The sequence below is a fragment of the Rhipicephalus sanguineus genome, chromosome 7, assembly GCF_013339695.2.
Source record: "Rhipicephalus sanguineus isolate Rsan-2018 chromosome 7, BIME_Rsan_1.4, whole genome shotgun sequence".
NCBI lineage: Eukaryota > Metazoa > Arthropoda > Arachnida > Ixodida > Ixodidae > Rhipicephalus > Rhipicephalus sanguineus.
The window spans coordinates 77,747,540-77,761,811 of NC_051182.1; the positions used below are offsets into that span (position 1 = coordinate 77,747,540).

Sequence of the window (14,272 nt, forward strand, 5' to 3'; positions counted from 1 at the left end):
CCAGCTTTTTCAATGGAAAATGAAAACTGAAAACCTGAACGTAGCGGAACATTGATACTGCATTATGCTAGATATTATGTCGGCACGTAATACAATAAGCTAGTTTTAGCACCAGCCGACAGGTCTGCTTTTTTGTCAGTCCAGTGTCCTCTTTTTTATTTCTTTGGTTTTCATCAGCATGCGACTGTATGGATTACCGTCAAACAAGCTTTATTTCCTTATGCTGTACAAAAATTTTGGTTTGACGGAAACATATTACGACGATAGAACCGTTCGCCGTTTCATTTGGTAAAGCTGTTAGCAGACTTTCTAGTAGTACTATTCGGAATATTATTTGCTTCAGCTGATTTGGAAATGACGAAAACACCTATTGAAAACGAGAAATATTCTAGGCTATTTATTTACTAGCTACATTTCTACTAATGGCACAAATAAATATATTGTCAAATTAGTGAAAAAAGAAAAGCAATTACCTGTTACATTTCTAGCATTAAAAAAGTCTCGGAATAAACAGTGAAGTCCTGAGATATTCTCAGATTGTCTTCTACTTGTCTCAGTCGTTATAAGCAAAGAGATCTCATTTACAAGGAAACTGGAAGTTGACCTACCCAAACAGTCTACCAGCTGCCTTCGAGTGGTAAAAATCGCACTGATGAAGTGGACCGACGTGATTGGCTTCATCGCAGAGTGCTTTGTAAAACTGGAACTGCAGGATGATGCTCACAAAATACCTGCATGGAGGGAGCGTTATGAGCGACAGTCCTTTATTGCGTTGCTGTAGTAATCAGGAGGCATCTTTACCTTATGTACGGCACGTCAGCCGCTATGTGGTACTTTGAAGGTGGATCAAAGTCATCCGGTGACCGACGTACGGCGGGACAGATGCCTTGGTAATTGAGTCTGTAAAAGAGTACAATGTTTTAGAAATGTCGTTCTGTCTACAAAGTTATAATGAAGTGAGCCGTACGTTAAGAGATATGCGAGGTTTAACTTAGTCAAGCAATTATTACAGGAGACTGCTAGGAGACACGTGCATGCCGCTGCTTGGCATACTTCACTTCAATACTGCCCTTGAGTCACGTTGTCACGAATGTAATAGAAGGTACAATTTCTTGATCGATTCTGAGGACTACATAAAGGTGGGGCAGCTACAAACTAGTGGTGCGAAAACTGGAGAAACAGGGGAGCTGGTGGTGTTCCCCTCCTCTTTCCCTGCCTACTCACCATCACATAACTCCCCCTAACCCTCACTTCCCTGTCCCACCACCTTGTTATGCCTACAATCCATGGCTATGCAATGCTTTACAAAAGGATCAACAGGTGGGCTAGTTGGTAATTCATATTATTGTTGCGATAGAAACTATGTGGACAGCCTCGACGGGTTTTTGCCGTCGCCGTCACCGTCATGTCCCCCATATGAAGTCCAAATCGATAAGATCCCCCACGCATCATGTTCTACCGTGGGGAAATGCGTGCGAGTGGGAGCGATGAATACGGCCGAAGTAGAGATCGAACGAGCCGGCCCATTTCCGTCGCTCGGAGGTTGCATGCGATAACAACACCCCACTCGGGAGGCCTGCCGTCGAAGCAGACAGGAAGCGCCCAGCCCGTCTTTAACGACCATGAAAAGACACGAGGTGGGCGAGGGGGTTGTCGCGCGAGCAGCCACTGAACTTTGAATCGAAGGGCGCGGTCGAGATCGCTGGCGCGCGCGCGCTATCTCGACAGCCATCACAGCGGGCGGCTCGTATACCCTTCTACGGGCTGCGCTCTCAACCCGAGGTGACTGTGCGGAGAGCATCTCTCCCTGGAGCGGCCATATTCCCTTACACCAGCGTTTTGTAGTTACGCGAGATCGGACACAAAACAGTTAGCTGCCAGCCTCACTTCGTATAAGACTACAATTTCTTGCTGTCGCATTCTTTGCTTCGCCCTTGCGGTATGCGCGGGAACTGAAACGGACGAGCGGCTTTTCCTAGTTCGTTGTCTGTTCCCGCGTTCGCAGTTCGCTGAAATAATATGCAATGCTTTACGTTCCTCTTTTCTCTCCTCGTCACCATCACATCACTGCTCCTCAATTTCACATCCCTTTCCTACGCCCTTGTATTATTACACCGTACAAGGCCATGCTATGCTGCACCCTCCCCAGCCTCCTTTCCTTCCTCCTCCCCCTCACATCACTACTTCTCAACCTGACCTCACTCCCCACTCGCTTGCTATGGAAGCTCGGAGAGTCGCGGTGATGCTAGGTTTCTCTCTATTTCTTTCTCTTTCTTTCATTATCTCTCTCTTTCTCTGCGCTCCTGCCTATTCTCTGTTTCTCCTTCTCTCAATCTTTTTCTAGTTCTGTAGCCCACAGCAACGCAATGATATGGTTCCCATGGATGCTTGTTCTTCTAGCGTGCTTGGCTAGCCGAGTGGTGACGACGCCCGCCTTCGAACCGTGGGTACCCGGGATCGAATACCGCCTCGCCAAGAAATTTTATTAGGGCGAAAGCGTTAGATGCCTCATCAAAGCCGAAAATTGGCCGTCGGCGTCCTGCGGCCTCGGGGACAGCACTGAGATGCAAAATATCATCATCACGCGTCATCATGAATTCACAGATTTTCGAAATTTCTCACGTCATTATGACGTCACATGACGTCAAGACATGACCACACGACATCGTAGCTTGGTAAAAGATGGGCCGATCACGGAGGCAGTGTAAGACCAGGTGAGGTGCTGAAAGCATTCGGAGGGTGGTGGGGCAGGATCAATACTCCCACTAAGAGGAAAAAGATGGCTTTCGCCTTCGAGTCGTCCTTGATGAATGCATAAGGAACCCTTGCAATTTTTATATGCGAGCCATTTCTTAGTGAATTTCTGCGATCTTGAGAGCATCTATCTATCTATCTATCTATCTATCTATCTATCTATCTATCTATCTATCTATCTATCTATCTATCTATCTATCTATCTATCTATCTATCTATCTATCAGCGACCTACGGCTTCGTGCTCTCGTGGCCGGTTTTTGTTCTATTAAGGTAAAAGCCTTAGATGCCTCATCAAACGCGAAAATTGACCGTCGGTGTCGGCGTCCCGCGTCGGCGGTGTCGGGGAAACACGAGCGATGCAAAGAATGGTCCACACGACATGACGTCACCATATGACGACATCAGGACGTCACAGATTGCCAGAATTTGTGACGTCAGCATGACGTCATGAGACGTAACGCGACATGATGGCGTCATCACATGAGGTCGTTGCTTGGTCAAAGGTGGGCCGATCACAAAGGCGGTGCAAAACCATGTCAGGTCCCTCCGATCATGGAGGTAGTGCAGAACCACGTTATGTGAACCTAGGTTTTCGGAGTGTGAGGGGTAGGATCAATGCATCGATTCAGAAGAGAATGATGGTGGCTTTCGCGTTTGAGTCGTCTTAGATGAATGCATTAGGGAACCTGTGAGTTTTTAACAGCGAAGCAGTTAAGCTAGCTGTAATTTGTGCGGCCTATCAGAAAACTATCATCATGATGAACGGGTATGCTTTACAGAAATTGGCCAAATCCCACTGGTCCAAATCCCACTCACCACTGGTCCACTAAAAATGAAAAAGGCAACAATTAGCCCCAAAATGACTATCATCACGGGTATGTGCCACAGAAATTGGTCGAATTCCACTACTCACCACTGGTTTACAAGGATAATATAATAATAATAATACTTGGGGTTTAACGGCCCAAAACCACGATATGATTATGAGAGATGCCTTAGTGAAGGTCTCCTTAAATTTTAGATGCGAAGTATCTTAAGGCGGAGCTCAATCCGGTGGTGGTGGTGTGCGGCGTGACCACCCTTACTGCGCATGCGCATACCCTCTCCACACACATCCTCTCCACTCACCCTCTCCCCTCTCCCCTCTCTATCCACTTTCCCTCTCCCCTTCCCCTCTCCACTTTCCCTCTCCCCTTCCCCTCTCCCCTCCACCTTTCCACTCTTCCTCTGAAACGCGGGCTAGACATGCCGAATTTACTACCTGGGGTTCTTTAACGTGCACCTAAATATAAGTATGGTTCACTAAGAGAGAAAAAGAGAAAGCCATCGAAAGAAAAAGAGAGAAATAACGGGACTAAAGATATAAAAAGATATGGACAGAGAAAGATATAGAAGGATAGAAAAAGATAAATATAGAAAGAGAGGAAGAAGCGGAGAGAGAAAGAGATAGAAAAAAGGGAAGACGAAGAGAGAAACAAAGAGAGAGGAAAAAAGCTGAGATAAACGAAGGGCTCTTCTATGAGAGGTGCGAACGCTCGGTTCTGGAGTTTGGACATTCGTGTCGTGATTAATCTAGCTAAAGCCTAGAGACAAGATAGAAGCAACCAGATTAGACAGCAGAACCGTCCAGTTTTACTGTTTTAAGCCTCGCGCGTCTTAGCTTAGCTTTGGCAATTTTTTTTTTGTATTTCGACTTCTCCTCCTCTCAACTTCTCTTTTCCTCCCTCCAACACGTTGCTAGGCGACGCATGGTGACGTGATCGCTCGGGGATGTAAGGCACAGTTTCTGGCGAACGCTTCGCAGACTGAAGCTTAAAGAGCTCCGCCGTTAAAATGTGAAAAAAGCTTTTCATATGGCGACCTTATTGTCTCCGGCATCCTTGCCAGCATCCCGCTCAATCCTCTTTTTTCTTGTCTTTCTTCCTTCTGCTGCATGCTGTGCACAACCAACGGGCTGCTGGAGCCTATAACACCTGGTCAACCGGAGGGAAGGGGGGGGGGTACGAAAGGGAAGGAAAGCAAGCAAATTCAGCCAACAAGACATTTCATGTTCGACACATCTTCAGGAAACACATGGGATGAACGCCGGTCTCTCGCTCAAGCAGGTCCTCTCGTCGGTAGGTCAACGAGCCCAAACTACAGGCGACGCAGAATGGCCGCCGAAAGCGCGGCATAATCTTTGCAGCCCACCGCGAGAGGCGAACAGGCGTCGAACTAAAACGAAGTCGCAGGATCATGGGGCGGTAGACGCCGAGAGTTCTTCGGTTTGAGTGCCTGAATGCGTGCGCTGGAATGGAGCGAACGTTGCCCAGCGTCGAGATGGCGGCGCTTCTCTGCTTCGGGAGAATCAACATCGTGACTCCTCGACACGCAGAACTGTAAGCCTAAAGGAATTGGAGGTGTTCTTACACAGAGAGAAGAAAGAAAGAAAGAAAGAAAGAAAGAAAGAAAGAAAGAAAGAAAGAAAGAAAGAAAGAAAGACAGAAAGAAAGAAAGAAAGAAAGAACGACAGAGGGAATAAATAAATATATAAATAAATCCGGTGCAAATGTCGTTCTTTTCCATGTCTTGGTGAAGTTCTAGAATCTAGATCATCCACTTAATGCAGCTCCACTACCGTGAAACATAAGAGACTGCGTAGCAGGGGCAACTCAGAGATTTCCTTGGCGCTTGCCACGGCTTGCTCAATCACGCGCTTGCCGAGGCGGTAGCGGGCTTTCTTACACGGCACGGGTATGAGCCGCATGTTTAAGGGGGGTTTTCCGCGTTTTCAGGTAAATTATTGCGATTAATTCTTGGTTATTTCTGTAGTTCATATTATATTAGACCTTGTTAGTTTAATTCGCGCTGATTTTGAGCATTGTTAGCCTTGTTTTAGGCCTGTATTTACCACTGCGTGAGTATGCGACATGAGACGGCGACGAACGCAAGCCGGACCCCTAAAGTGCTACGCACTTAAAAAAGAGCGGCCCCGTCTCCCTTCTAAGCTATCGGTGAGTCACGTGGTTAGTCACGTGGACGCGGCTGGCAAGGCGGCGGAGGCGCCGAGTAACTTACTATAACTTCTTCACTTCAAGGTTTAACTCTCATGCACTGCCAAAGTCGCTCTACTAGGCCAGTAAAGCTCTCTTTAAAATCACCACGCAGCGTGCAGAGCAAGGGTCTCAAGCTCAACTCAGCTAACGGGCCGCAGTCACGAAATTTAGTCGACGATACTTCATGAGACCTGCTGGGATTTCGTGACATCTAACGATACATCGCGAGACCTGTGTCGGCGTCAACAAGAATGATGCAAGAAAACGACTAATAAAAGGAGGTCAAAAATTACGTGATACTCAATAAATGCCTTCGTGCAATCGGCGTAGCAAAAGTCACATAACCTCAATGTAACTTGACGCCATCAATAGCATCACCGTGTGAAGTCATCACTATGTCACAGATCACCGGAGTTCGTAAGTCATAGTAACGCCATTATGATGTAATGACCACGTCACAACACGACGTAACATGATGACGTCATCGCATGAAATCGTCGCTTGGTCAAAGGCTGGTGAATGGATCACACAGGCTGTGCAAAACGATGTGAGGTGCAAAAACCTTGCAATGCACGCGATACTGGAGGAAGTGCAAAATCACGTTAAGTTCACAAAGCTTTCGGAGGCTGAGTGGGGAGGATCAACACATCGTCTGAGGTGAACAAGGAGAAGATGGCTTTCGCATGCGAGTCGCCTTTGGCGACTGGATACGGGAGCCTGCGAGTATCTTCCTTGTGTTTTCGCACATTGTGTTAACAGCGTTTCATAAACGTACACGCACTCGCTTTGTCTTCTCAAGTGAATCCAAACAAACAAGACACGTTGAATTTCGCATTTGACGGCACTGAGAAACAGCGAAAACTGAATACCCATTCATGTGCCAAAGGCAGGAATGTTTAGTCACTCACAGCAGCATCCACCAGGCCTTGTTATACTCATGAGGTGAGTAGACGCCTTTAAACATATTCCATCTCCACAGGTCGTAGGCGTACGCAGATGGAATGAAGGCCACCTTATCTAATGCAATGCTAAACAGGTAGTTGATGTCGGTTTCTGTGAAAGAGCAGGAAGAAAAAAAAGAAATAAGCGATACTGGTCTCACTTTACAGTGACCACTCGTGGCTTATACAGAATGTCCCAGTTAACTCTAACCAGAGTCTAAAAATAGGCCGACACAATCTATGAATACGCGACCAAATGCATGTTTCTGACTATGGCATGAAGCAAATCACAATATTTTTGTTTTTTGTTTCGTTGTTTAATTAGGCAAGATTTATTGACGAACTTCTGAAGCTACGAAGCTAACCAAAAAATTCCATCTGGAAAGCTGTAGATCAGTTTCCAAAAACAGCTGATTAGACAGTTTCTAAGTTTATGGCTAATAATTGTTAGCTTTTTCCTGCTTACAACAGATGCCCGTGAAATACAAAAATATACTTTTCTTCCACTTTACTTTCTTCCCATTTACATCATTATTATCTCGAATACCATCCACTATACTTTCCTTGGCTTTCTTCTCGGTTAGTTCCAATAAATGTTGTGTCTAGCAAAGAAAAACAAGTCTTTAAAATTTTCCTTCATTCAAAAATATACATGCCCACCTGTGCGCCTATGGGCGCAGTGATTGCAGTGCCCCCTAACGTTCCGCATGCAAACGACCGTTTGGTCGGGTGTGCTGCCGCTTGAAGAGCGACAGGGCGGCGACGATGCTCGTAGCAGTGCGATGACGAACCTGTCGCTTGCGGCAGCCCAAGGGATAACCACTGTGTCTGCTTATCAATGTCATTAACTGCCGCGAGAGAAGAATATAATTTGTACGCGGAATGCTAGGAAGGACTGCAATCACGACGCGAAAGCTGGCTTGTTACGTGGTATATTTGCGGATTTCGCGGGCATCTGTAGCCAACAGGAAAACATTAATACGTAATAAATGGAAAGTTATGAACTGTCTAATTTGACGTTTTGCAAACCGCTCTACAAGTTTCCCATTGGAAGCTTTTTGCCCACATTCGTTGCTTCAAAAGTTGGTTAATTAATTTTGCATTTTGGGTAGTTAAGTAGAACACAAAAAATAATGTGACTTACTCCACTCAATAGTCAGCGAAAGGCAGTTTTTCACAACGTCATGGGATGTGTCGGCATATTTTTAAACTCCGGCTAGAATTAGCTTGGATGCCCTGTATATCTTGCATTTTTTTTGTGCATTGCGAAACAATCACACCGTATGCGCGAGAGAAGAACCTCCAACGTCATCGACTATCATTAATCGTATGACATAACAACGAACATTGTCGGCTTACCGTAATCCTCCCACCTGTGCCTCAGGAGGCCAACCGCTTTCAAGTGCTTCGGTGTAGCCACGGAAAGAGAAATCGTATCTCCAATGGCTTCGTGAAAACCTAATTGGGTGGAAAACAGGCATGTCATATCGCTTAACATCAACATTAAATTCGGCCTTATGAATATTAGTGTAAATTTTGTTGGTCGTAAAGGGGAAAAAAGGAAACGATGATACCTTATTAAATTAAATTTCGGTTTCGCTTTCAGCGCCATCGGTCAGCACATGTACACAAAGTCTTTGCTATAGCCTGTTGCGAATGGAGGAGGGGACGGGGGTAGTCTACGTTTTGCTCACTGAGCGCGCACATGCACATATTGGCAAAGATGTGAAACGCGCTGCACAAGATGAGTTTATTTATTTACACGTTGCCATGCCCTTACCGGCGTTAGCTCCTTTTCGAAAGACGATGTGCTGCTTGGCGTACTTGAGGTAGTATTCCACGTGGCCCATTTCGTGATGCGCCGTCAGGAAGTCATCCATGTTTATTTGCGTACATTGCTTGATCCTGAGGAGACATTTGTTATTTTAGGCTGTATTTATACACACAACAAACAGGTAGTGCTTACGAAAATATATGCGCTGTTGTACCGTTTATGTAGAAACGCACAGTTTTCCCGCAAACGCGAAGCAATGTACGCGATACCAAGAAATCGGAATATAATACGATGTAAGGCCAGCATCTAACTCTTTTAGTATCCGATTTAGCGTAACTACAAAACGCTGGCCTATGACAGCCGCTGCAGCGGGCGAAGCAACCTTCGTACCGCTTATCGTTTCAACGCAACGAAAGCGGTGAGAGCACAAGAAGTACTGAGGTGTGAGCCGTCTGCTGATTTTCGTCGAGATGGCAGACGACTCACAGCAGGCCACCGGGCCCGTTTGATGAGAGTTCGCAGTTTTTGGCGGAGCGACGTTGTTCCTGCACAAATGCTCGATATCGCAAGTTTTTTTTGGCTATTCCTTAACTTAATTGATACGCTTGTATTAATGGTGACTCTATCGCGTTCGTGTTAAGAAAGAAAAATTTTATTGTCTTAAGCGTATGGACAGCCACGGCTGGTTAGGCTTGACATTTTTGCTTGTTCTCTAGCCGATATGTTAAAGGGGTCATGAACCACTTTTCCAAGTAATGATCTAATGGCCTCAGTATCGGGGTGTACTGCCTCCCGAATCGATTGCCGCAAAAATTTCTCGAATCCATCAAGAATCAGCGGAGTTACGGGGGTTTGGCGCACGCTCCCAGCGCTTTCTCTCTTTTCTCGTGCCGGCGAGCGCACTGGAAGCTAGACAGGGAGGGATGGCATGGGGGAAAGAAGTTACGCCAGCGCGCGTCATGAAACGCGATCGCTCTCCCGCTGTGATTCGCTTGCGCGAGTGCGGCTACCGTGTACTGAGGAGTGCGGCGCCGGCAAGTGGCGGCACCCCGCGGCAAGAAGCGCATCTGATCCGAACGCCGCTCTCGATTTACGTCGGCTATCGGCCAATAAGCATGCTATGTCTCTTGCGACGTACAGCGGCCGTGTCATGGCTATGACCGTACACGGCTATGAACGGCAGTTCATAGCCGTGTCAGCTTTCCGCAGGATGTGTCTTTTTAATCAGCCCAAGGGGTGCTTCATGACCCCTTTAAGCGACGGATTCTGACGAAGAGATGGCCACAAGTAAAAAGCATTAGTCCTTGTGTCTGCTTCGGGTCATCATCATCATCATCAGCCTGTCTACGCCCACTGCAGGGCAAAGGCCTCTCCCATGTTCCGCCAATCAACTCGGTCCTGTGCTTTCTGCTGCCACGTTATACCTGCAAACTTCTTAATCTCATCTACCCACCTAATTTTTTGTCTCCCCCTCACGCGTTTGCGATCTCTTGGAATCCAGTCAGTTACCCTTAATGACCACCGGTTATCCTGCCGACGTGCTACGTGTATCTTCTATGCTTCTATGCTTCGGTTATCTTAAGTATTTTTTCTTGAAGCTATATTTGAGGTGTTTTGCATTTCTTTCTTGAACAGGTGACAGCACCATACAGGAGAGCATCAGTAGCGTTACAACCAATGAAGTTAGGAACAAACCTGACATCGTCGTTGATGTAGAAGTCCCAAGCTGAAGGATGACAAACAACTTTCCTGTCCCACGGCTTTTCCAGAACCGATCGCGTCCAAAATGTCCGTGGCATTGCGGGAAGGCCCATGGACGTAAAAAACTCCTCCGCATACCGAAATATGCTAAGCACAGTCATGTTCTGCCGAAAAAAACCCTTCAGGTTACATTTTTAAAGCACCAACACGCGCTTGCACCAAAAAGTAAACTACTTATCAAATGTACGCTTTAAACCTTGGTATCGTCGAACGCGTTCACAGGAAGTCCCAATGATATCAAAGTCCCGCTGTGTGGCCCAATCATTCTTACAGCTCTGACGAACTTCCAGAATAGTGTGGTGGCGGCGGGCTCCACCAAGCTACACCCACATGTTATCGAGTTTACAGTTCGCTTTCTTACCAGCGTCACCAAATGCGTTGGCATTCACAACTAGTAGTCTCAGTGGGAACTACTCCATAGACTTCATTGCCGGGATTGCTTTATAATGCACCAGTTTCTCGCAAGAAACCTACTGGAACCGCTCACAAGTCTTCAACAGCAGCGTTGCGCAATTTTCAAGTCCACATGTGAGCCTACCTTCTTCCCTAAGGCGGAAGTCAGCGTCACCGTAGCTGGGAAACTAGCGATCGCGGCCGATGAAGATGGTGTCACTAGACAGCAGAGGTTCAATACTCACAGATATGCAATTGAGTGCAGTGGAAAGTTGGGTGAGTTCGTTAATAATCATTTCGTGATGCTCAAACAGCCCCCCCCCCCATCCAGGACTACGGGGAAGGCCAAAACAAAGCAGATGTCGCGTCTTGTACCTCTGTGCTGAACCCTTGTGAGTATGCGGCTTCACCACATGGTATGATGATTAATAGCAGTCACCCTTCTGCCTATGCTTGTGTTGAAAGTAAGGTTATATACTTTTTGATGGTTTGTTCTGGTTGCCCGTACATGACGCCGGCACTCTTTTATGTCTTGCTTGTTAGGGCGCAATGTTGTCTTTCATTGGAGCTTAATGATAGCTGTTAGCCACATGAATGCTCATTGGTTGCGAATCGGGGGTGTTTCCATTTCATTTATTTAGCGCGGCAGCAAACATCCAGCAGGTAAAATTGCAATATCTCACCGATTCCTGCCTACCGCAGCATAAAGTAGTTTATAGATGATGTCAACCTGTAGTAAACTTTGCGAGTTCTCACGGTCCATACGACACTTTGCACGTTTCGCCCTCACTACGAAGTATGTGATACTTACAAGGGGTTTTCGTATCTGTCAAAAGTTTGGCTGTGGTGTCTTGTTCTACGAATTATAAAGTATTCGACAACACACTAGAGCGGACACATTTATTATATTTAAACAGCTTTTTGCCACATTACCTAGTGTTTCTTCCTACTCTATGCTGTAAAAGAACAATCCTTGTAAATCCTTCAGCGGTGAAGGCAACGGTGCCATCTAGTCGGAAACTTCCTTTCCCGAACATAAACGCTGAAGCCTATTTTCATATTAGCAAACGTTCCATAAGAGTTAATCCGCGTTTGTTTGAAAGAATCATGAGAGTTGTAGTGATAAGAAAGACTCTCAGCAAGGATAATCGCAGAAGTCCAGTAGGAGTTCTAAAGAAGCACCTTAGCGTTATTGACCCTGCCCAGAAAGACGGCGTGACATCTGTTTGTACGGCTCGTTCCAGGCGCATGATTACCATGACATCGGCCTACGTTGTTGCGAGTTTCAAGATTACAGAGAAATATTTTTGGCGAACGAGTTAGAGAAATTGTGTGGGGTTACACACACAAAGCACGTTTGCGATTTCTCACGAAAGCATAAGGCTTAAGAGCGCGCAATTTAACATCCTTGATTTCGTCGCTTGATATTAAGTTGGAGCACTAGTTACCCAGATAGGTTCTTAAATGCCGACGAACCTAATTGGTTATTTGCGTTCGATGACACGTGGTTGCATTGCGTAGCGGTGACATGAACTTTTGTTTATGGTCAGGGCACCATGCTTTGGAACCTAAGATGACACATTCACGTCTACATACATGGGCGTCGCCTGGAGCGTGAAAAAGGGGCATTTGCCCCTCCCCCTCCCCGAACCACACCAGCACTTGCCTCCACCCAACCTACACCAGTGCACTCCCAATCCCGCAGCCGCGATGCAACATGGCTTTGCACCCACCCAGACAACATCTTGACGACACTCATTTCTACATACCTCCATTTAAAAAAAAGTGTTGCTTCGTTCAGTCGAAGATGTTTGGAGTAGAAAACTTTGTAGAAAAGAATGTTGCCTGGTCTGAAGCAAAGAAACCAACTGTCGAAGCTTTTAAGCAGCCTGTATCTATAAATCAACCTTGTGTTAGACCTAAGGTGGTACCAGGCCTAAAGCACAGAAAAGAATACTCAAGACGTTTAGGTAGCCTTCATCTGTTAAAGTGCCTCGTAGTAGGCATGGGTATTCATGGAATAATGCCCGCTTTTCGGGAGTATCCAGCAAGGGGATAAGGTCTGTTCGGCAGAGACCAGGAACTTTATTAATATCAGTTTGTAACGCCTTTTTGGCTTCTTTGGACAACTTGGGTTGCGAAAGAAATAACAACAACCTACTGAGTTCATAACATTGTCGTATTGCCTAACACTCCAAAATCAGAGCCTTGGCTCAGTCGGTGTTGTCCGCCACTAAATTGACCTCGTTGTGTTCGTTTCCCAAAAGGATCATGAGAGCTGATGTGCATGCCACAGAGATGAGTGACGTAGCAAGTAGTCTCTTGACGCCGTTCCTCGCTCAACGTCTAATATAAGTTCATCCTTCTGGTTCTTGATTGTTACGTCGTTCGTCTCACCTGGCTGCAACGTATTTTGATGCACAGATGAGCATTGTTAGCGGAGGTGCCTCGTGCTTATGGTGGTGGCCGGAGGTACGAAAGGAATGGTGAGTAGTTCAAGGGTCCCCAGTGTTCTGACAATGAATTTACATGACCAGGAAAGTGCTTTCAGTATTGTATTCGATCTTCAGCCGAGCACGATTTCCAGTATTATCGTAGAAAAAATTATTGCCAATATTGTCAACGTTAATATTACCCTCAGCAATACACTTTTCAGAAGCAGATTTCAGTACATGCTACTGCTCAGATAGGCGTCAGTTTGGTAAGAATCACGGGCGCTAAGGCAGGTATGAATTTACAATAGGGGTGTGCGAATATTCGAAAGTTTCGAATATTCGTCGAATATTACACTCGAAATATTCGTATTCGATTCGAAAATCGTTTATTCGAGAAGTTTCGAATATTCGATAACTTCGAATATTCGAAAAATTCGAATGTGCGATTCGATTATCATGCATCAAATAACTCCTCTTCCACATTTCTGCTGCGTTCGTATAGCTAAAAACGTTGCCGAGAGGCAGTCATGGGCACGTTACCAGTGAAAAGTAACAGTGTTACAGTTACAGTTACCTAAGCCAAAAAAAGTAACTCTGTTACAGTTGCAGTTACAGAGTCTACAATAGTAACTTGTTGCAGTTACAGTTACTCTGAAAAAGTAACGTCGTTACTTTGCCGTTACTGTACAAATTATGTAACCGACAACAAACCAAATGATAGGATTTATTTACTAAAACTAATTTACTATTACTAAATGCGAAGCCATGCGGGGGTAGCCAAAATTGCACGTGGTAAAACCCTAGACGAAAGAAACCTAAAGATGGCCCAACACCAGCCTTCTCTGTGTACGCCTCATTTTGTTGCATCAGTTTATCTGTTCGTGCACCGTTGGTGAAAATGACTTTATTTGCAAATAATAATAATAAACGTCCTTGGACACCAGAAGTGGAAAGCGTAGTTGATGCACTGGAACGACAGCATTATTCTAGAACGCTTATTGCGATACCCAGAAGCGCATGCGAAGAGGAACGGGGAGTGCGTCACGAGTGAAGACAACGTCCATTGTGTCTATTTCCTAAGCAAGGTGTATCAGACCCTGTTCGGAGGGCTCTGCGTACGCTGGGCGCAAAGCTCTCCTTGGAACATGCGTTCGTGAAAATCTACAAGCACGATGCG

At 45.9% G+C, this 14,272-nt stretch overlaps 1 protein-coding gene across 1 annotated transcript in view; it reads right to left on the minus strand.

Annotated features, from left to right (window-relative positions):
* Positions 1–14,272, minus strand: part of LOC119399541 (angiotensin-converting enzyme) — a 65,075-nt gene that overhangs the window by 494 nt on the left and 50,309 nt on the right. The window contains exons 8-13 of the mRNA XM_037666351.2: positions 10,202–10,371; positions 8,513–8,637; positions 8,092–8,190; positions 6,700–6,844; positions 802–900; positions 609–731 (exon numbers count right to left, since the gene is read on the minus strand). Of these exons, the coding sequence (XP_037522279.1) occupies positions 609–731; positions 802–900; positions 6,700–6,844; positions 8,092–8,190; positions 8,513–8,637; positions 10,202–10,371 (761 nt within the window). The remainder of the gene's footprint in view (positions 1–608; positions 732–801; positions 901–6,699; positions 6,845–8,091; positions 8,191–8,512; positions 8,638–10,201; positions 10,372–14,272) is intronic.